Genomic DNA, 21,490 nt, shown 5'->3' on the forward strand with positions numbered 1-21,490 from the left:
TCAAGCTGATAAATCATACTATGAAAATTTGGAAGAGGATAGTAGAAGTCAGGGTGAGGAAGAGTGTGTCTATTTTCGAGAATCAGTTTGGATTCATGCCGGGGTGATCGACTACGGAAGTCATTCATCTGGTGAGGAGATTCGTATAGCAGTATAGGGAGAGAAAGAAGGACCTACACATGGTGTTTATAGATATTCGGAGGTTAGCGGCGTTCCGGTAGCTTACACTAGGGTAATCAAGGACATGTATGATGGTGCTAAGACTCGGGTGAGGACAATGGGAGGTGACTCAGATCACTTCCTAGTAGTGATGGGGTTGCATCAGGAATCGGCTCTTAGCCCGTTCTTATTTGCTCCGGCGATGGATGTGCTTACGCAACACATTCAAGGGGAGGTACCATGGTGCATGTTATTTGCCGATGACACAGTGTTGATTGATGAGACAAGAAGCGGGGTCAATGCGAGGCTGGAAGTCTGGAGGCAGACCCTAGAGTCTAAAGGTTTCAAGTTGAGTAGGACCAAAACGGAATATTTGGAGTGTAAGTTTAGTAACGATACCCAAGTCATCCCGAGGAGGGGTGGTTTCAAGTATCTCGGGTCTATAATCCATGGTAACGGGGAGATTGATGATGAGGTCTCTCACCGTATCGGTGCGGGATGAATGAACCGGAGGCTCGCATCTGGTGTTTTGTGTTAAGAAGGTGCCACCAAGACTTAAGGGTAAGTTCTACAGAGTGGTGGTTAAACCTACTATGTTGTATGGGGCTGAGTGTTGGCCAGTCAAGAACTCCCATGTTTAGAGGATGAAAGTAGCATAAATGAGGATGCTGAGATTGATGTGTGGACGTACCAGGAGAGATAAGATTAGGAACGAAGTTATTCCGAATAAAGTGAGAGTGGCCCCCGTGGAGTACAAGATGCGGGTGTTGAGGCTGAGATGGTTCGGGCACGTGCAGAGGAGGAGTACAGATGCTCCTGTTAGGAGGTGTGGGAGGCTGGCCGTGACGTGGCTGAGAAGGGGTAGAGAAAAACCGAAGAAGTATTGGAGAGAGGTGATTAGGAGTGATATGACGCTACTTCATCTCACTAAGGACATGATCCAGGATTGAAGGGTGTGGAGGTCGAAGATTAGGGTAGTTGGCTAGTAGGTAGTCGAGAGTTTCCCGTTCTTTTTTAGTAGTATTAGTAGCTCCCCTATTTTTTTCGTATTCTTTGACCCATAGTATTTGCTTATTGTTTCGTTCGCTCTATGTATCATATTTTTCAGTTTGTTATTATTTGATGCTATTTTTTATTTTACTTGTTGTATCGTTGTTGTTGTTTTTGTATTGTTGTTACTGTAGTTGTCTTTTTTCCCCTTTTCTTATCGTCCTTTGTCCCCCTATTCTTTCTTTCTTCTTCCTCTTTCTTCTTTGTCTTCTTCCTTTCTCTCTTTTTCACCTTTTCTTGAGCCAATGGTCTATCGGAAACAGCCTCTCCACCTCGCCAGATAGGGGTAAGGTCTGCGTAAACACTACCCTCCCCAAACCCCATTTGTGGGATTATACTGGGTATGTTATTGTTGTTGTTTCGTCATCTTCTAAAATCAGCTTATCGTGAAAAGTATTTTTTTCACAAGTACTTTAGGAAAAATATTTTTTGTGACAAATAGTTTTTATTTTGTTAATCAATTTGAAAGTATTTTTGAGCAGCAACTAGATTGTGATCAAGCTTTTCAAAAGTAATTTCAAGTGTATTTTCTCAAAAATAATTTTCCAACAAATATTTTTGGAGAGAAACTATTTTATAGTTTCTCAAAAACAGCTTCTGTATTTTTGCACGAATCTAAATTAATCGAATTTTAATATCATACAAAACACCGAATGAAAAATTAAAGAGATTCATGGACCCAACACTTTTGTTTGATTTCATTGTTTTACTAGGAAGGGGGGAAAATAAAGCTGGATAGGTGATGATAGAGGATGAAGAGATGCTTCAATTCCTAGCACTCTCTTTTCCTTTTCAGAAGGAGGGGACTGTGGGCTCAGCCTCAGTCAGAAAGTGTACAGATAGATTAGAGGGGAAGATCTCCCTCAATTTTACAATTGCTTTGACTTGTCTACATCATTTTTTCCTCCCTTTCCAAAATACCCTCCCTCTTTCCAATAACAACAAGATGCTACTACCCTATTTTATTAAAAAAAAATTACTACATGTATTTCATTTTATATTTCAGTATTTGATTTTAATTAATATACTTAAGGTTAAATTATGTACAATATTTCTATATTTATAAGAGAATTTCCTTTATGAGTAAGCTGAAATGTTAAATAGCAATTTTCCTTTGTAGGTGCACTAATAGGGTAATTAAAAACTTTGTTTATATAGCAAAACCGTGTTTGATCTTATTAAGATTTTTAGTTTGCAGACTGACAGTGTATAAAAAAAAAATTATCCATTAAGTTTAGTCGCCTTACAATAATAACCTATTAAGTTACACTAAGTGCAAAAATATCTTTACACTATTAATTATATAATTTAAATTCTTATTTAGAACTCAACAAATTAAATTGAATTGAACAAATATAAATCAACGTTATTACAAAATGACCATATCTCAACTACTCAATATGTCTTTTATTTATTTTTACCATCAAAGAGTATTGTGAGATAGATGACATATCTAGATGTTTCTAACTTGAGCTTTGTGAACTAAAAAAATTCTTAACCCTATTTTGCTTAATATAAAAATATTACTTTTGGTAGACATTGACATAATACCAAAAGTAACAAATAAAATAAAATAAAATAAAAGAAAAAGTTGCTATTTTGAAAAGTGTGAAAGGGTTGTGAATAAGGAGGAAAGGGAAGGGTAAAAGAAGAGAAAAAGGAAGTAGGGGAGATAAAGGTGAGTTGGTGCGTACTTTGGTGTAATCAGAAAAGAGGAGTAATAGGACAGTAGAAGGCAGAGAGGGGGGTAGGGAAGGGGAAAACACAGATGTAACGTATCACTGACAAATGCATAGAGAAGAAGAGGCGGGGCTGGTGGCAGTCCAAGTCCTGTCATTTTCAACCTTCGTCTCCTTGTGCCGTGAAACCCGGACTACAGTCCCTGTCACTCTCCCCCTTTTTAACTCCTTTACCCCACCCCACCTCCCCCCCAACCACCACCTCAAGTTACCCAACACCATATTTTTTTTAAAAAAAAGAAAAGAGTACGTAGTACACTAATTTTTGAATTTCTATAAAATTTATTTAACTAAGAAAAATCTGTTTTATGTCTCTACAAATGTAGTCTTTTTCCAATTTTTCTTCATTTTGGCATCCTGATTAGTTGAAATTTACGATGGGTATAAATGCTATTTTAGTTATGTGGTACTGTTTACCTCGAAAGTACGGGTAACAATTAAATTTGATTTGTGATTTTAAAAATATGTGATTAATTTCATTACAAATTAATAATCAAGAAATATGAAGTAGAAATAAGTGAATCAAACCAATGTTAGTCAGTAGTGGTGACCTCGAGCTTAGTGACCTCGAGACGGACTAAGAGCAATAAAGTAAGAACAATAAATGGAAATGCTAGTAAAGGACAATTCTGATGAACAGTAAGAGAGAAAAGTAGGATAGTATATTCTTGCCAATGATGAGATGATCTTACAAATGATTGGGGGTCGCCTTTATTTAATAGGGGAACCCAAAATAAGGTATATTTATATTCAGTAAGGAATATTCTTGATACAGTTATCGTACAATCCTATTCCAGGATTTGCGCCATGATCTTAAAGACGTGGCAGGAATCTGACTCATTCTGTTACAAATCCACAACGATAGAATTTCGGGGTCGAGCATGTTTGACTTCAGTATTCCTCGCACTCTTATCTTCGAGCATTGCATTCCATCCTCGAGCTTGAGTCTAGTCCGTCCACCTCGAACTCGAGCTTACTTGAACTTGGACCTAAGGCGATCCCTCGAAGCTTGGGAAATCGGTCGTGCCTGTTTTCGACCGCATACAGGTACATATCATGGGAGATCGACAAAACATATATTTTTATTTTTAGATAAAAAAAATAATTTAATTTGAACTTTCTATTTTATTCCTTAATGGTACACTCTTTATCCACGTAAATGTTATAATTTTAAATTGGTGACGGTCAAACAGGAAAACATAAAATGAAATTGACCACTAAGAAAATAACATAAGAAGTGATAAATAAAACACGTGAAATTATTTATAGTTTTTTTTTTTCTATTCCTCTCGTATATAGTCAAATAGTGTTTGTTTTGTCGGAGATGACTGCGAAACACAATGACGATATTTAACAAATAGGAGTAATGTTTTTAGTCACACTTTTTAATATTCGAATGAAAATAATTCAACAGTTAATAGTTACCACACGCGACTTTTGTCCAACTAATATAAAAATATAATTTATAACTAAAGATTGGAAATTTTGTATTCCCCATTTAGGAAATATTTGCATCTGGTCCCAAACTAGTTGTCATTGGGAAACTATAGACTCTTTCTAATTGTGAATTTCTAGTTATCACACGCACTTCAATCCTCGGAAATCACGTAGCTAATGATGACCAGAGGTACATAATACAAAGATCCTATTGTCTTATCCCCAAACTTTACAACTATTATTCTATCATGTAGTACATACCATATTATATCAATATTAGAATATTTTTTTATGGTATAATTTTACTCAAAATAATACCTTAAATGGTGAAATAAGATTTAAAAATTGGTTTAGGTAACTTTCAGCAAGTGTTGGTCGAATTTTGGACAAAATGATGGTCTCGACTCTAGAGTACATAGTGATATTGTGACAGCTTTTCATTTATAAAACATAGTTATTCCGCTTATTTCATAATTAAACCATTTTACTGGCCATTTCTTTCACATTTTCGTAGGATATACTTAGTGGCGTTTGGACATAAGAATTGTAAAATTTTAAAAAAAAGTAAAACAAAATTAAAGTGAAAATAGTATTTAAAAATTAGATTGTGTTTAGACATGAGTATAATTTTGGGTTGTGAGTGAAAATTTTGCAAAATAGTTTTTTGGAGCTTTTCAATTTTCAAAAAATTCCAAAATTCATGTTCAAGTGAAAATTGAAAATTTTATGACCAAATACTGATTTCAAAGAAAAGTAATTTATAAAAATAAAAATCTTATGTCCGAACGGGCTCTTAATACTTGTCATTTTGTTTAAAGCAACATACAGTTGGAACCAAATTTCTATCTCTTATGCAAATTGAGTACTATTTCTCAAAGATTAACGCCATGATTTCACTTTAAACGATATTTATATAATTATATTCTTTATATTTAATAATTTTTTTAACTTAAACTTCTTCTTCTACTCTAATAGCATGCCCTTATAGTTATAAAAATATCAAAAAATATTTGAAATCACAAGTTCTGATTGTTTTATTTTATTATGTGTCAGAAGTTAAATTTTTTCCTCAAATTTCGTGGTTTCCTCTAACTAAATTTCGATTTTTTTTTAAATAAAAAAAGTGCTTAAAACCCAATATTTTCTAAATTTTCAAAAACGAAAAACTTCAAACAAATTGCAAATCCCACCTAGATTTTTGATAATTGATTTTATTTTTGGAGGTAGAAATAGCAGTGCATCTTGTTAAGCAGGCGCTGGGACCAAGACGATACTGTGCCAAAGGGTCTGAGTCTGAGGGGTTAAAGTGGTGGCAGTAAAGAGTGTAGTCACTTCGAGTAGGAAGCAGTTTTTTCCAGAATAAATAGTTTTAGTTTTAAAAAAAAAAAAGGCGAACAAGAAATCCACACAGTTCCCATTTCTCAAAAAAGCAAAGATGAAAATTAAAAGAAAAAAAAAAATAATGTTCAATCTAAGACGTGATGATGATAGTTTCAAAGAAGTAGGCAGATGCTACTAATATTCAGTAAAACAGTAGTGTCCACAAACTACCCTTCTTGCCATTATTGCNATGTTTTTGAAAAAAGAAAAGTTGTTCATGACCTATTTGGATTAGGGTCCTATATTATCAGACTTTAAAACCCTTATAAGATTGGGAAAATTTCACATTAGAACAACTGGGCTCCATACTTTTCAATTTTATAGCCCATATTTCAATTTACAACCAACTAGCCCATAAATAATAGGCTAAGATTCAACATCCAACTCCAATAGGTTCTCAAAATTACTATTTAATTTTTAAAAAAGATTCCTCAAGCTTTTAAATTACTTTTCGAATCAGTAATTGTGACTCAAATATTAATTTAACAAACCAACTTCATTTGGGTGGTGAAAATTAGATTTTTAACAAGCTTAAATATGTGGGTTTAAATTTCGAATTTGATTTTATGAGAAATTTGGAGTGGGTGTTATTTAGACTTGTTAGAAATAGTATAAGGAGGTTGTATATAAAATTTGAAGTCATTTAATGGAGATTTGGACTGGTTTTGAATAAGAATTGCAACTGAAAATCGTGGAAGAAGTTCGTCTACAGACGCTTGTATAAAGGTGTATAAAAGTGTATAACAGTGTATAAGGTGTGTTTCTACACTCATATACAATATTATACAAGATTATACATAATTATACAAAAAACTGACTCCGTCTTCTTTCTTGCGTCTTTTCTGAAATTTAATTCTAATCTTGCTCAAATCTACTCCAAATCACTTCAAATTTAAATTTTGTACTCCTTTTGATATTTTTAATTAATTGGAATAATACCCAATCCAAACAACTAACAAATTCAAAACAACTCATTTTCAAAAGCAAAGCTTTGAATGATCTTCAATGGTGGACTTCTACTCTTCAATTTTCTTTCATTGCAAGCAGGTGACACAAGAGGAGAAGCAGAAAATACACGGTCCTTTGAAGCATATGTAAAAGATGTGAGAAGAAGAGAGAGTGAAAGCAATAGTTGTGAGAACAAAGAATTAACTCCATAGCTTTTAGAAGCAATTGTTGTAAAAACATATATTTTGAATTTGCAAGTGCTTTCAAAATATGTACAATGTGGGTTAGGTGGGGTAAAACTTAAAAACATGAGTTATTTTTTGTTACGGTGTGAAGTCATGTGTATTTTCTTGTAATTCTTTCAATTTTTATCTGCTAAAATTGAATCAATTGATTTTATATAAATGCTAAGTGCGAATAAGTAGGGATAAATAATATTTTTAATGGTATGAAATAACAAATTATCTTATCACACTAGTAAGGACACTACCACTATACTCCTTCCTTCTTTTTCAATTTTTTTTTTCTAAAACAATTGGTTTGCTCTCAAAAAATTAGGATTTTCCTCATAGGTAAATGTGTTATTTTTAAATCCGGTATTCAATATTCGCATTGGTCCTCGATTAAATACGAATTCTTGTCGGAAAATCCCACATTGAGAAGTAAACTGTTCTCTAACAAAAACGAAACGACTTAAATCAAGACTTCTGATCGAGGAACAAGGAATACTTATCACTCCACTATAAACTTTGTCATTAGGTAAAGTTTACACATGTAAAAAGAAGAAGTGATCGTACTTTTACTTTTTACCAAGAGCTTTTACTTTTAATGTTTACCCCCCCTAAAGTTTACGAAATACTACATAATAGTGCGTGTGTAGAAGTAGAAATAACCTTTCTGGTAAAAGACGCCATTGCCCGTCTTCGTCATCACATTCCCTTAAACACGTCACCACTATTACAGAGAGAGAGGGGGGGCCATTACCATTCCATACCTTAGCCTTTCTCTCTTATAGCTTGCCTCTCACCTTCCCCTCTTTTCTTCATCTTCTCTCTCTTTTCTCTCTCTTTCTTCTTCTTTCCTTTTCCTCTTTCTTTCTTTGCATACACATTCTTCTTCTTCTTTTCTTTTCTCTTTTTGTTGCTCATACTTGCTTTGATACAAAGAAAAAAGAATAGATCAAATGGGTCGAGGCAAGAACTGGGCTTCCTAAGTGGTTTCTTGTAAGTTATTTTTCTGATCAAACTGATATATTGAATGTTCTCCTACTTTATTGTGGGAAATCTTGTTTAAGTTGCTTGTTTTTTATATTTATATATATACTGTATTTGTAGAAATGTAGGGTGAGGCTGCGTAGAAGATGCTATGCTCCGGCCCTTCCCGGGCCCGCACAAGAGCTTTGTGCTGCGGGCTGCCCTTTATAATGAATTGTGCTTTCTTGTTGCATTTACATGTAGTATGGTTATATGTGGTGGTGAAGATAAAGAATCTATCTTTTTGCTGAATTATGTCTTGTATTCCTATTGCATTTAAATTTATGGCTAATTGGCTAGCTGTGTTGAAGATAAAGAAGCAATCTTTGTTGTTTTAGTAGTCTCTGCATTTCCATTATTTCTTTAACGTTTTTGCATAATCTGGGCTCCAATAAGGAAAGTCTTGAAATCTTTGCCATGTTTGTTCTAACTCAGATCTTAACTAAAAGTGTTTGTCTATTGTTGGTTTTGCATCTTTCTAGTTGATATTAGTACAACATTTTCTGTTGTATTTATTTGATACATATTGCATAAACTGCTCCATTTTTTATGCTAGTTTTCGTTTAAATCTTGGTTGTATTGAAGATCTATGTGAATTTCAGTTGTTTAGCATCAGGTTTGCAGAGTTTTGATGTCTTCAAAGTATTTGCATATGAAAATTTTAGTACTTTCTCGCAAGGGTTACTGCAAAAATGAGCTGAATGAATAATAGTAGTTTGTTTTTGTAGTGATCTAGGCTTAAGGGTGTGACCGTCTAATGCGGCTAGTCTGGTCAATATTTATAAAAAATCTGAATGCTGAAGGGTCTGAAACCAAACTAAATATGAATTCTTCAATTCTATCGGATTAATGTTGTTTATTGGAAATGCAAACTCAATTCTGTATTCTTTATAAAGGTGAACTGGTCCTGAGTAGTGAATATCACAGAGTGACATAATGTTAATTAAAGTCGGCATATTTGAGGAGCTGAATTTCAATTTTCACTAATTTTTTTGGAATCCTTCACTACAAAGATTTAAGATGTTGTTCCTTAGCACAACAACACAGTAAAATCCGTTCCTTGGCACAAACTCATGGAAATACTTGTTCACTGCTCTGGCTTGTACCACTTTCATTTTTCATCTCTATTTTGTTTTTACCTCTTATTTGGTGAGGTAGCTCGTGTAGGTATTTCTCGCTTAGCAGTCTGAATTTCGTATTGACAATTTAGGATGCCCTAATATCTTGCTCAGAATGTGCATATATCAACGACGTTGAATAATTTTCTACTTATTGTATTCTCACGTCTTGGCAGTTGGAGTTTTGTATGGTACGAAGAACCTAGTGGTTGCATTCTTGTCTTGAAAATGTCTTTTGACTGATGGAACATTGCATGATTTCCCATGTTTAAATGCTGTTGTACGATCCTTTGTTCTGTGACGGTATGTTATTTAAAGGTGCTGTGATGGGCTCTCTTTACAAGTTAATAATATTATTTCTATGTTATGCTAGTAACTAGTAAGTACATTTAATGTGAAACATTTGCATGTAATGAATTTCGACGATACTTGGCCTGTTCAATAGATATGGTTCTGATTCTTTAGCATTGCAAGTAAAAATGGTGTTAAATATTCTGTCAGGTAAATTATGAGGAGTTTGGGACCATGGGAACTGGTGTTTACACCTGGAAATGAGGGAGAGGCAACGGTGGCGATCTGAAGAGGATGCTTTATTGCGGGCATATGTGAAACAGTATGGACCAAAAGAATGGCACCTTGTATCACAGCGTATGAACACACCCCTCAACAGGGACGCTAAGTCTTGCTTGGAAAGGTGGAAAAACTACCTCAAACCAGGGATTAAAAAAGGATCACTCACTGAAGAGGAGCAGCGTCTTGTTATCCATCTACAGGCCAAACACGGTAACAAATGGAAGAAAATAGCAGCTGAAGTACCAGGTCGAACTGCTAAAAGATTGGGGAAGTGGTGGGAAGTATTCAAAGAGAAGCAACAGAGGGAGCAGAAAGAAAACAACAAGGTTGTCGATCCAGTAGACGAGGGAAAATACGACCACATTCTTGAGACCTTTGCAGAGAAGATTGTGAAAGAGCGGAGTGTCCCAGGGTTGCTTATGGCTACTTCTAACGGAGGTTTCCTCCATGCCGATGCACCAGCTCCTACGCCACAAACTCTTCTTCCGCTGTGGCTTTCTAATTCCACTGCTACTTCAACCGTCAGATCACCATCTCCATCTGTGACGTTAAGTCTCTCCCCCTCAACGGTGCCACCTACGCCTACGCCTGGCATTCCATGGCTACAGACAGATAGAGGACCGGAAAATGCACCCCTTATCTTGAGCAGTTTTCCACATCATGGGGTTGCTCCGCCTTGTGGAGAAAATCCTTTTGTTACTGAACTTGTGGAATGCTGTAAGGAGCTAGATGAAGGGCATCGTGCTTGGGCTGCTCATAAAAAGGAAGCAGCTTGGAGGTTAAGGCGAGTGGAATTGCAGCTAGAATCAGAGAAAACAAGCAAAGTTAGGGAGAAGATGGAGGAAATTGAAGCGAAAATGAAAGCTCTGAGGGAAGAGCAAAAGGCAACTCTAGACAGGATTGAAGCAGAATACAAGGAGCAACTAGCAGGCTTGAGGAGGGACGCGGAAGCAAAGGAACAGAAATTGGCGGAGCAATGGGCTTCCAAACACCTGCGCCTTAGTAAGTTTCTTGAGCAGATGGGATGCCAATCAAGACTTGCAGAACCTAATGGTGGCCGCTAAAGCAAGCTAGGCCAAGAATTCTTTTGTGTGTCCTGGCAGCCTAAGACGGTTCTTTTCAAACTGCTACGACTTTTCTTACTGAAAACTTTTTGTTTGATCACCTTCTATTTGGTTAACTATGTTTTTTTTATTCTGCATGATAATTCTATAATAGCCTGCAACTTGTATTTCTAGTATCTGCAAGTAATTCTTGCAACTTTGCGACAGTATAATGACTATATCTTTCAGTAGTAACATATTAATAGTATTACTTACACAATCTCGTGTGGTTTTGCATGCCTTTGAAGATAAATAGGGGAAAGGGAAAAGGTAAGAATTTGTGTTGTTTTGGATATTGCATGGTACTGTTATTAGAAGTGCCTAATCAATTATGCTAAAAGTCTCCTATGTTTCCAGAATCTTGCTAGTGCTCCTTTATGAAGTCTATGAAAAGTGAAATTTTTGTGCAATGCAAGAAATCGATGTCATAGAAATATAGCTAGCTTTTGAACATAGATTTGGTTGAATTTTGAAGTTGTATTGAAAATTAGTTTTTGGAAGTTGAAGTTGTATTTGAACATGCATTTTACTTGAAAAAAAGTTAAAATTTTGCGAATGACTGAAACAAAATCAGCAAGAAACTTGCCCAAACCAGTTTTTGGAACTTGGAAATATTCTTCAAAATTTTCCAAAAGCTTATCAAATTCTATGAACAAACGATGTTTTTATTTTTTTGGAAAAAAAGTGAAAAAAATCTATTTCCAAATGGGAACAAGATCAAGAATTGCATGCCTTAAAACAGAAAGAAAATTGGTGTTTCTAATAGAACAAACATAGAAGAAATCTTTCAGCAAAGAGAAAGGCATATATAGAGGTGAATAGTTCCATGCATTGAGCTGACTGTCTATATCAGGATGAAACTAATGATCAATTGTTCAACAAAATAGATTGTAAACTGGACTAAATAGAAAGAAACATTGATGTCCCAATAGTAACAAACCAAACAAAAACCACAAAACAAATAAGCAAACACCAAGTAGATCATTCTTGTTCCTTGTAAATGCATTTGCTTCATTCTTTGATAATCCAGTGGCCAAAAATCTTCATTTTTTGCTGATTCACTTCTTTTGCTTCACCAATTTTATCGACGTTTCCATGCACGAATTCAGCTTCCTTGTCTACTTCCTTCTGAGCAACCATTTCTTGGAACAATGGTGGCATGGGGATAACACCTGTGGAGACAATAACGGAAACTAAAAAGTTGAATTACCTAAATACCCTTCTTATTAACGTAATAACCCTACTTGGTTAAAAAAAAAGCATCCAAATGTCTATATGGAAAAACCAGCTGTATAATACTTGTGGCTTGTCTAATGCGTTGTTAAGAGTGGTGTTCGGGGAAACTACCTTTGTCAGAACTGTCTTCAGAATTCACAGCCTTGGCCACTTCTTTTCCTTTGTATACTTCCTTTTGCACAACAAGTTCCCGATCATCCACATTTGCAAAACTTCCATTATTCCCTCCTGGAAACAGTTGTGGCGCATGGATAGGATCCTTAGCGAGGTCTGAGGAAGAGAGCGTCCCGTTTGAATCAACCTGCTCGGATTCGATCTCATCTTTGTTTTGTTTACCCAAGTTCATTAGGTTGTTCCATGCATCAGCCAGAAACTTTTCAAGTTCATATTTTTCCTGTGGTGTCAATTTGCATCTGATTGTAGGCTGCTCACTGCTTCTTTGATACTTTGTTGCAGACTCTCCCTCCAAGTTTGAAGTTTCAGCTTTTCTTTTCTTGGAGGGTGTCCCAGCCTTTAATTTAAAAATAATGTAAAAATAAAATAAGTTAGGACCGACAGTGGCAAAACTAAGAATTTTTCTAAGGGTGTTCAATTTGAAAGAACTGGAAAAATTTCCCGACAAAGGGTATTCAATATGTGTTATATACCTCTAAAACGTAATATTTTACCTAAATATATAGTGTAATTTTTTGACAAAGGGTGGTCAATACCATGTGGCTTCGCCACCGAGGACAGAAGAAAACGTATCAAGTTCAGAGGGGTAATTAGGACTAGGCATAGTTGAGTGTAGCACGGAAAAAAACGTGTCGAGTTCAGGGTGTAGTGATGTATTCTGCCCAGGGGCGGCTCAAGTACATGTTGACCTAAAGCCAAATTTTAATGTGAGGCCTAAATTTTTTTTTTTAAAAAGTTATGATATATATATATATATATATATATATATATATATATATATATATATATATATANATATATATTTTTTAAGTCTATTTTTCTAACCTTTTGAGATGCAAAGTCATTAATAACTTTTTTATAATCGATTTCCTCTAATAATTCCTTTACTATTGATAATATAGCCAACTAATATAATCTTTCTTGAGACATTGTTGATCTTAGGATCAAATTATAATCTTAAAAAAACTTCTTATCATTGAGGCAATTGTTATAGGAAAACTCTACTTTTTGTACGAAAAGTACTAAATATATATTTTTTTAAATACCTATATATCTATTAATTCTAAAAGAAATGGTGGGGCCCCAAATTTGGGGGCTAAGGCACAAGCTTACTTGTGATAACGCTAGAGCCGGCCCTGATTCTGCCTATAATTTTTTTATATAACTCCTTTAATCAAATAGCTTATCATAAACTCACCTCGTCGTTCTGTTTGTTATCCCTGTTCATTAGGTTGTTCCATGCATCAGCGAGAAACTTTTCAACCTTGCTCTTGGCACTTTTGGTAGTGCGTTTTACTCGAACACCAACCTTGAATTAAATGAGGATAATATTGTAAGAATAATAATGTAATTTGTCCAAACAATTTATGTATTTAATCTAACAAAAAACTTACAAAAGTCTCTGTTACTGCATTGGTTTCTTGATTAACTTCTATTTTCAGTTTCTCGAAACCTTTGAATACGTGTCTTCTTGCATCCCCAGTAGATCGACACTCGCTACTTTTGGTCTCATGGAAGTAAAACTGCAATCCAAAAAGGTTTTTCTTAAGGTTACTATATATAGTAACTATAATACATTATATTACAAAGTAGAGTAATAAGCAGTAGCGTACGCGGGATTTTACATAAGCAGTGTCATAAATTGAAGAAATAGGCTAATGAATAAATCACTATAACGAGAAGCGGTATCATTTTCTATACATATCCCTAATATTTTCATTTTTCTTTTAAATATTTAGTGAAATTCTTTTACCAAGCGGTGTGCCATGACACCGCATGGTATAAGGTGCATAATTTTGACTTCATATTCTTATCTTTAAAATAATAATATTACTGAAATAAGAAAGAAGAGAAATATTCGAACTTGAATCTTTTGTTTTCTAATTTAAATAATTAATGTAAAAACGGAATGTAAGTAGGCGAGGGGGCGGATGTAACCAAGTGGTACGCCCCTGGACTCATAAGCTTCTTCTTGATTTTTTAACTTCCATTTTCTTGATTTATCGTTTGGTTAGAGATTCGATGGTCTTTAATTAGGATCAAGAACTAGCTTGAGAATTTAACAAATTAAAAGAAAATGCTAGATTAGAGTGCTCTGGAGAAGCCGAGTGTACTGCTCTCTCTGTCCAATTTATATGACGGTATTTGACTGAGATTTATTAAAGGAAAAAGTTTCACATCAATTGGTTGGGGGTGGGGGGGGGGGGGGTTGCACATGGGCAGATACACCTTACGGCAAACGATATCACGTGAAACCGCTTTGTCAGAATTTTTATTAAATATGTATATATAGGTAGTATATAAAATGTAAAAATTGGTCTTAATATAAAAAATGATACCGCTTTTTATATAGTGATTTATTTAATCATTCATTTTTTTTAAATTTTAGCCCCGCTTACCAAAAATCCTGAGTATGCCCTGAGACAGATGAAGTAGTTGCAACTTCATTTCATGCGAGTTTGGAACATGAAAAAAATGAATTATTTACCGCTTCAACTTTTCCATTTCGACGTACTCTCATTTCAGCTTGCCATCCATGCAACAAATCATAGTATTTGTGATTCAGTCCATAGGGATCATCACTTGGTTCTTCTCCTTTCTATTATTTGAATCCATAACAAAATATTAACTAAAACAATTGTCTCATAATTATAATATGTTTGAGAAATCGTACATTATTACAGAAAATAATCGTAATAACCAAATGTGTACTAACCTTATTTAGTTTAATGGTGAAATGGTTAACTTCACCTTTACAAGGTACAATAATGAAGCTAGCAGGAGCATAGCCTATGACTCGGCCAGTAATTAGCCTTCTCTTCCTCCCAGCAAGTTGTTTTGGTACCACAATTACAGCATGATCATTCTGCAATAAAGTTTTAAAGTTTCGCGCGGTTTAAACGAATATTAAAAAAATATATAAAATGAGAAGTTTACAGTTAAATTATTGCAAGTGCTAATATTAAGTTCTTAATTTCTTATCCTATGCAACTCTTTCTTTTCCCAAAACCAAAAAGAATTAACAAACAATTTCTTTTTTTTTTTTTTTAAAAAAAGAAGGGACAAAGCAATTTTTTCTTATATTCGATGTTGTTTTGTTCATATCTAATTTTGAGAATCATGTTTTATATAAGAAGTATTTCTATAATCCGCATAAAAGTTCAATCATTATTATTATATTATATATAGTCCATAGAAAAGAACCATGTATATAAGATTTTTTAAATAAAACTCAGTGATTTTTTTTATACATATCTAAAACGTTAATCTCCACATTCAATAGAGTTTATATTTCAACGACAAAAACAAAAAGTCTTTGAAAAACTTTCGCTAAATGTCCAAATATACAAAAAAAGATGGCTCGATATCTATGTGAAAACATATCGAAAATACGAGAATGACTGAATGAGTGCACTCAATTAATTAATTTAGTTTATTAGATTATCTGCTAGATTCTAGTAATTTTGCATTAATACTGAGATTAATCCTCCACGATACACATCTAGTCAACCTTTCTTTTTCGTTGAAAATCTAGTCAACTACTATAATTACTATTTTGACCACTCTCAACAAAACCACCTACAAGAAGAAGAATCCCAGTCCTAATTACAATAATCTAAAATGTATCATTCTTTTTTAGTAAAATAGAAATTAAAAATAATGACTTTTTAGAACTTGTCCAAAAATCCAAAACAATACTGTTTGTGTCTAAATTAATTTTTTGTTCCTATTACTTATCATGTTTGTCTTTTATACGTCCCTTAAAAAATATTAATTGAAAAGATAATCTGTTTAAATTATTCTTATTTATTCTTTGATCTCAATTATCACTATATTAATCTATTTTTAACAAGGTAAAGGTGATAAAGTCAATTAGTTTTTGATTTTCTAAGACGATAAGTATTTTAAAATAAATATTTTTAGTTAATATGACAATTAAAAGGGATGGAGGGAAAACCAAATTTAAATGCCATAAGTGTAGAGAAATGCCCAAACACTATTGATAATACAGAAAACAGAAAAAAAAAAAATCAAATCATAACTATAGCAGAAAACATATGCAAATTAAAAGATAACAAAAGGAAATTAATTTCTAGAAATCTTACTGGTGCACCCGCATGGTGAGTTGAGATTGGAGTGGGTGCTAGCATGAATTCTCTGGTATTTTGTTGGTTTTGTAGAGACTGTAAATGACGCATACAAAATTAAAAAATATTGGAAAAATAAATGAAGGCAGAAAATAATTCTCTTTTTTATCAGTTCTTTAAAATTTTGACTTATTTAAATTTAATAATAATTACTTTATCAATTACTATCTTTCTTGATACCCTATATACCTCAAGTTTTCTCAAAATATCAGTACTAAAAACGGTGTTTAGTTATGTGTTTTATAAGAGAACTTCTCTATTATCCAAAAAAAAAGTTAAAAACATTTTTCGAAAAATTGTTCAAACGATCCAAGCATCTTTATTCATGTGCATCTTAAGTTACAATTAAAAAACTAAAATAAAATTTCACTTATGAGACTAATTTTAGTTAGATAACATACCACAATTTGAGTGATGTCATTGACTGGTGGCACGTACTGAATTATAGCACGACAATTGTTTTCGGCTAAAGAAGCCATATCGCAAGATGAAAAAAAAACACAAAATTTATTTGAAGAGAAAATCAAGAATATGAATTGAGAAGAAATGTGGGTTGGAGGATAAAAAATGAGAGGTATATATAGATAATTAAATTGAGAAGAGAGATATATTTTTTAAGACGGATGAGAATAAATTACCAGGATTAGGCAAGTTGTTATAGCTCTTTGTATTATTAATAATGTTATTCCCTACATTTGAAAAAAATTCATAAATCAAAATTCGGTCAATAATTTATTGTTTGTAGAGATGTGGCTTATCTATTAGATTTTTTGTAATATTCTCTTCATAGTTAATAGGTGTACCAATCTATAATTATTGACCATTCTTGAAATTATCTATTAGAATTATGAATAAATTCAAACCATGATTTGACTTGAATTTTACTTAAAGTCAAGTTGTTAATTTGTCGACATATGTATATTTCTATAATTCTTGCAACTATAGAGAACCTGCAGTTTCATATATGTTAGCTTGGAAGATATCAATCTATATATTACACATAGGGTGTACAAATCGAACCGGAAAATCGTACCAAATCAAAAAGTCAAACCAAACCGACTAAAAAATCCGACTACGTTTGGTTTGGTATTGAGTAAAAAAACCCAAACCAAACCGACATATAAATATATAATTTTTTATATACTTTTAAGATTTTATATAGAATTTTCTTTAAAAAATGTCTAGAAATATTTGGAATTCTCTTATGGGATACAATATTTAATAGAATATAAAGTGCTACATATTTATATCCTTAAATAATGGGTTGTATGATCACATTCTTATCAAAAGTTACTGAAATGCGTCAATCTCTGTTCTTCTATATTCATATGTCAAGATCTATTAAATTCTTATATCTTTTTCGGATTTGAAGTGGTTATTATAAATTATGTACCATATTGATTTTTATGTTTAATTACTAAATTCGATTAACCTTAAAAGTATATATCAACGAAAAATTATTGTCAGACGATTAGAAAAATAACTATCATGTGTTACTAAGAAAAATCTCTCATAAGAATATTTTAATACACTAGTCTCATGGTACGCGCGATGCGCGTGTCCCCCATCTTGCTGTATAAATTTTTTTTAGTTATAGAATAAAATTTTAAGCTTATAATATTTTATTAGGCATCCTAACTAACAGCATAGTAATACATGACACTAATTGTCAATTTAACTTTAATTATGATGTCATAGAATACAACAATACAAAGATAACTAAAATAATGTATCAAGTTTAATAAGTTTTCTTCACAAAGTTACTATTTGTGTATGTGTTTTCACAGGGCCGATATTTGATTGATTTTAGCATACTCCTCGTACACAGATTATTTTATACTACCATTTGTTTAAATTAATGAAATTAACAGAGATATTTTCTTATTGTATTCAATTGATGCAAAGCAGATTTGATTTCTCACGGTAAATATCTCTTATATTACCTTCCATTCATGAAGGTCCATTAGAAGTGCCTTTCTTTTTCTACTTAATTATTTGAAAATCTATCATATTATAGTGTCGACAGGAGTAAAACAACAAAAACAGTGGCATGAAAACCCATACTGAATCTCTGGTGATGCTTTCGGTAGAGAATTACTTGAATACGTGAACATCAAATTTACAAAAGATAAAGTAAGATATCAGACATAAAATTGTTAGTATATAAATTTTTTTTGCTCAAAGAAAGAGAACTCAAAGAGCAACAAAGCTTGAAACCAATTTTCTATTATGTATGCAATGATCCAAACAACATGTGCAAAATTCGACATAAATCAATTTTAATTTAAAATGATGATCCTACATGAGAATAGTAAACAAAAATCACAATTGACAATTGGTGCAATTGTTTAGCAAGAATGCACAAACTTTATTATTAAATAAGTTCAAGAACATACTACATGTTAGAAAATTTACCTCAAATCATATATAAATTATCGATACTATGAAGAATTTATGATAAAGAACGTATAATATTGCTTCTCTTATAGAAGTGGCCTGCTCCTTTTTCTTGGAAATTATTTTGGTTTCAGAATTCTAAAAACCTAAAGTTAATTCTAAACCTAAACAAAAAAAAAGGTAATATAAAAGAATCTAAACGTATGGCAATATTTAACAACCTACGATAGTGGTTAACATGGGAATTAAAAGAATCCTAAATCTAAAGGAAGGCATAAACAAAGAAAAGGCTAAAGAAGCCTAAACTTAAAGGAAAGCCACACGGCATTAAAGAGTCCTAATTCTAAACAAAGAAAAGCTTCATAGAATTATATTCTACACGTAAATAAAGAAAGCCAACAGCTGCTTGTTTTCCCGCAAAAAGAAATTATTAGCGATTAGAATTACAATTATATCCAACATAAAATATAGTTACAAAGGGTAAAAAAGGCAAATAACATTTTGATAGGGCCTTCGTACTTTTAATATAGTATAGAATAGATAATATCTTTATAATATTTTAAATTTAAACATATATTTACTTATAAATATTTAACAAAGTAAGATTGAAATCATATATTTAAGTAACAAAAAATCCGAAAAATCCGAAAAACCCGACAAACCCGAACGGCCGAACCAATCTAAACCGATATGGTTGGTTTGGGTCGGTTTTGATAAAAATCGAACCAACCCGGTCCATGTACACCCACATAATAGTTAACCTTATAGTAAGAATGAGTTTCCTTCTAATGCTCGAAAATAATATTCCTAAGCTTTCGTATATTTTCTATCACTTGTGTGAATAACCCTATATAGAGTATATAACTTTGATAGGGGTCAATTTTTATAGACATGAATTTGAAAAGTTTTTTTGGGAAAATTTGTGGATAATTTGAGGAAACTCAAAATTCCTCAGTTAGTTGCCAAAATCTCTACGGACTCAGTGCCACTACTTATTGTTTCTTCGGAATGGAGTAAACTAAAATAAACTTTGATTAAAAAAACTTGATTTGTACCATTAGTATTGTGGGTAAGACTTTTAAATTAATACTAGAGGACTTAAATAAAAGTGATTAATGATTAAGAAACTCAACGTATTAGTTAAAATGTCAAACAGTACTAATATAATTAGAATACGAAAATCTAAGACTAAACCACTATTCACACTTTAGTTATCAACATGGTTTGATTCTCTTCCCATTTAAATAAATGACTATAGTGTAATATCATCTTTCCTTTTGTTTCCTTTAATGTGACGCCTATGATTAAGGGCGAGTAAAGCAGAAGGGACAAACTTCTAGGCTGACAAGCTTTGAAGAAGTGATGCACATATTACCTTGGGCAAATCCTATATCGAAAACAGAGGAAAGTAAATTAAAGAGCTTTATAAGGCTTCAAACAAGTTTATATGGTAGGCATATTTTTTGGCTCGATGCTAGCGTAGCCAAAAAGACAAATTTGTAAGGTCTGTTGGGCAAAAGCTGACAATATGTTCTATGGGCTTGGGTCGTGATGAACATAGTACCAGAGCCTAGCTCTCCCTAAGTACGGTGGTATGGCAAACCTCAACGAGGATGCTGAATCCCGAGGGGGGTAAATGTGGTGCCCATGACGAAGGCGGGTCAAGCAGGATTAACAGGCTTCTAAGCTGACAACCTTCTGAAGAAGAGGTGTACATGTCACCTTAGGCAAATCTCAATCGAAATGGGAGAGAAATTAAAGTGAAGAGTTTTGTAAGGCAAAACACAACTTCACATGGTACGTGCACTTTTGGGCTCTATGATAGCATAGCCCGAGGGATAAATTCGTAAGATTTGTTGAGCCAAAGTGGACAATACGTGTCATGAGCTTGGGTGGTGATATTTTATTTACCACAAATGATATATATGACCTTGTGAGGGTGAAATATTAAATTGCTCATGGTTCATGAATGAATTCATGGTTAAGGAGAAGAATGTAGAATCCAGAGTAGGAAAACATATTCAAATCTAGCAGAAATAATTATTACAATATCTTTAAAGTCGGGCCTCAACCCTTTGAATACATAAATATTGAAATCTAACAAGAATAATAGTCCCCATGCAGTCATAAGTTCATCCGAGCGAGCTTCGCCTTTTGAAGATATTATGTTACTATGAAGTCATTTTGCTTAAAGTTCTGAATTTCCATATGAAGATTCAGGATTCTAGTATATGAAAGATAAGACAAACACTACTAGAATTCCGCAAAAAAGCGACCCAAAAATAGCGACCAACATTGGTCGCAAAACTAGCAAAAATATAAAATAAATAAATGAAACAAATTAGCGACCAAGGTTGGTCGCAATTTGGTCGCTAAATTAGTCAAAATGTTGACTGGACTGGTCAGACTTGCTTGGTCAAAGGTTTACTGAGATTAGCGACCAATGTTGGTCGTTAAAGGGGGACCCACCTTCAAAATTTTAATAATTATATTATTATTTTAAAAAAAATATAAAATTTAAATATATATAATTTAAACTTTGCGACCAACGTTGGTCGCTAAATAAAGGGTAGGCAGATAGCGACCAAGTTTGGTCGCTAAAGTGGGACTCAGTTATAAATTTTAATAATTATATTTTTAATTTAAATATTATATAAAATATAAATAAATTTGATTTAAATTTTGCGACCAACTTTGGTCGCTAAATTAATTTCATGTATAATTAGCGACCAAAGTTGGTCTCCATTAAGGTCAACAATGGTCAAAATTAAAAAT

At 33.1% G+C, this 21,490-nt stretch overlaps 2 protein-coding genes across 2 annotated transcripts; both read left to right on the top strand.

Moving 5' to 3' along the window:
* LOC109230270 lies at positions 278-661 on the top strand. Its single transcript, XM_019395787.1, has one exon. The coding sequence runs from the start codon at positions 278-280 to the stop codon at positions 659-661; it is 384 nt and encodes a 127-aa protein (XP_019251332.1).
* LOC109229485 (transcription factor AS1) lies at positions 7,645-10,977 on the top strand. Its single transcript, XM_019394942.1, has 2 exons — positions 7,645-7,936; positions 9,586-10,977. The coding sequence occupies exon 2, from the start codon at positions 9,636-9,638 to the stop codon at positions 10,719-10,721; it is 1,086 nt and encodes a 361-aa protein (XP_019250487.1). The 5' UTR covers positions 7,645-7,936; positions 9,586-9,635; the 3' UTR covers positions 10,722-10,977.

This window comes from Nicotiana attenuata, chromosome 7 (assembly GCF_001879085.1).
Source record: "Nicotiana attenuata strain UT chromosome 7, NIATTr2, whole genome shotgun sequence".
Classification (NCBI taxonomy): Eukaryota; Viridiplantae; Streptophyta; class Magnoliopsida; order Solanales; family Solanaceae; genus Nicotiana; species Nicotiana attenuata.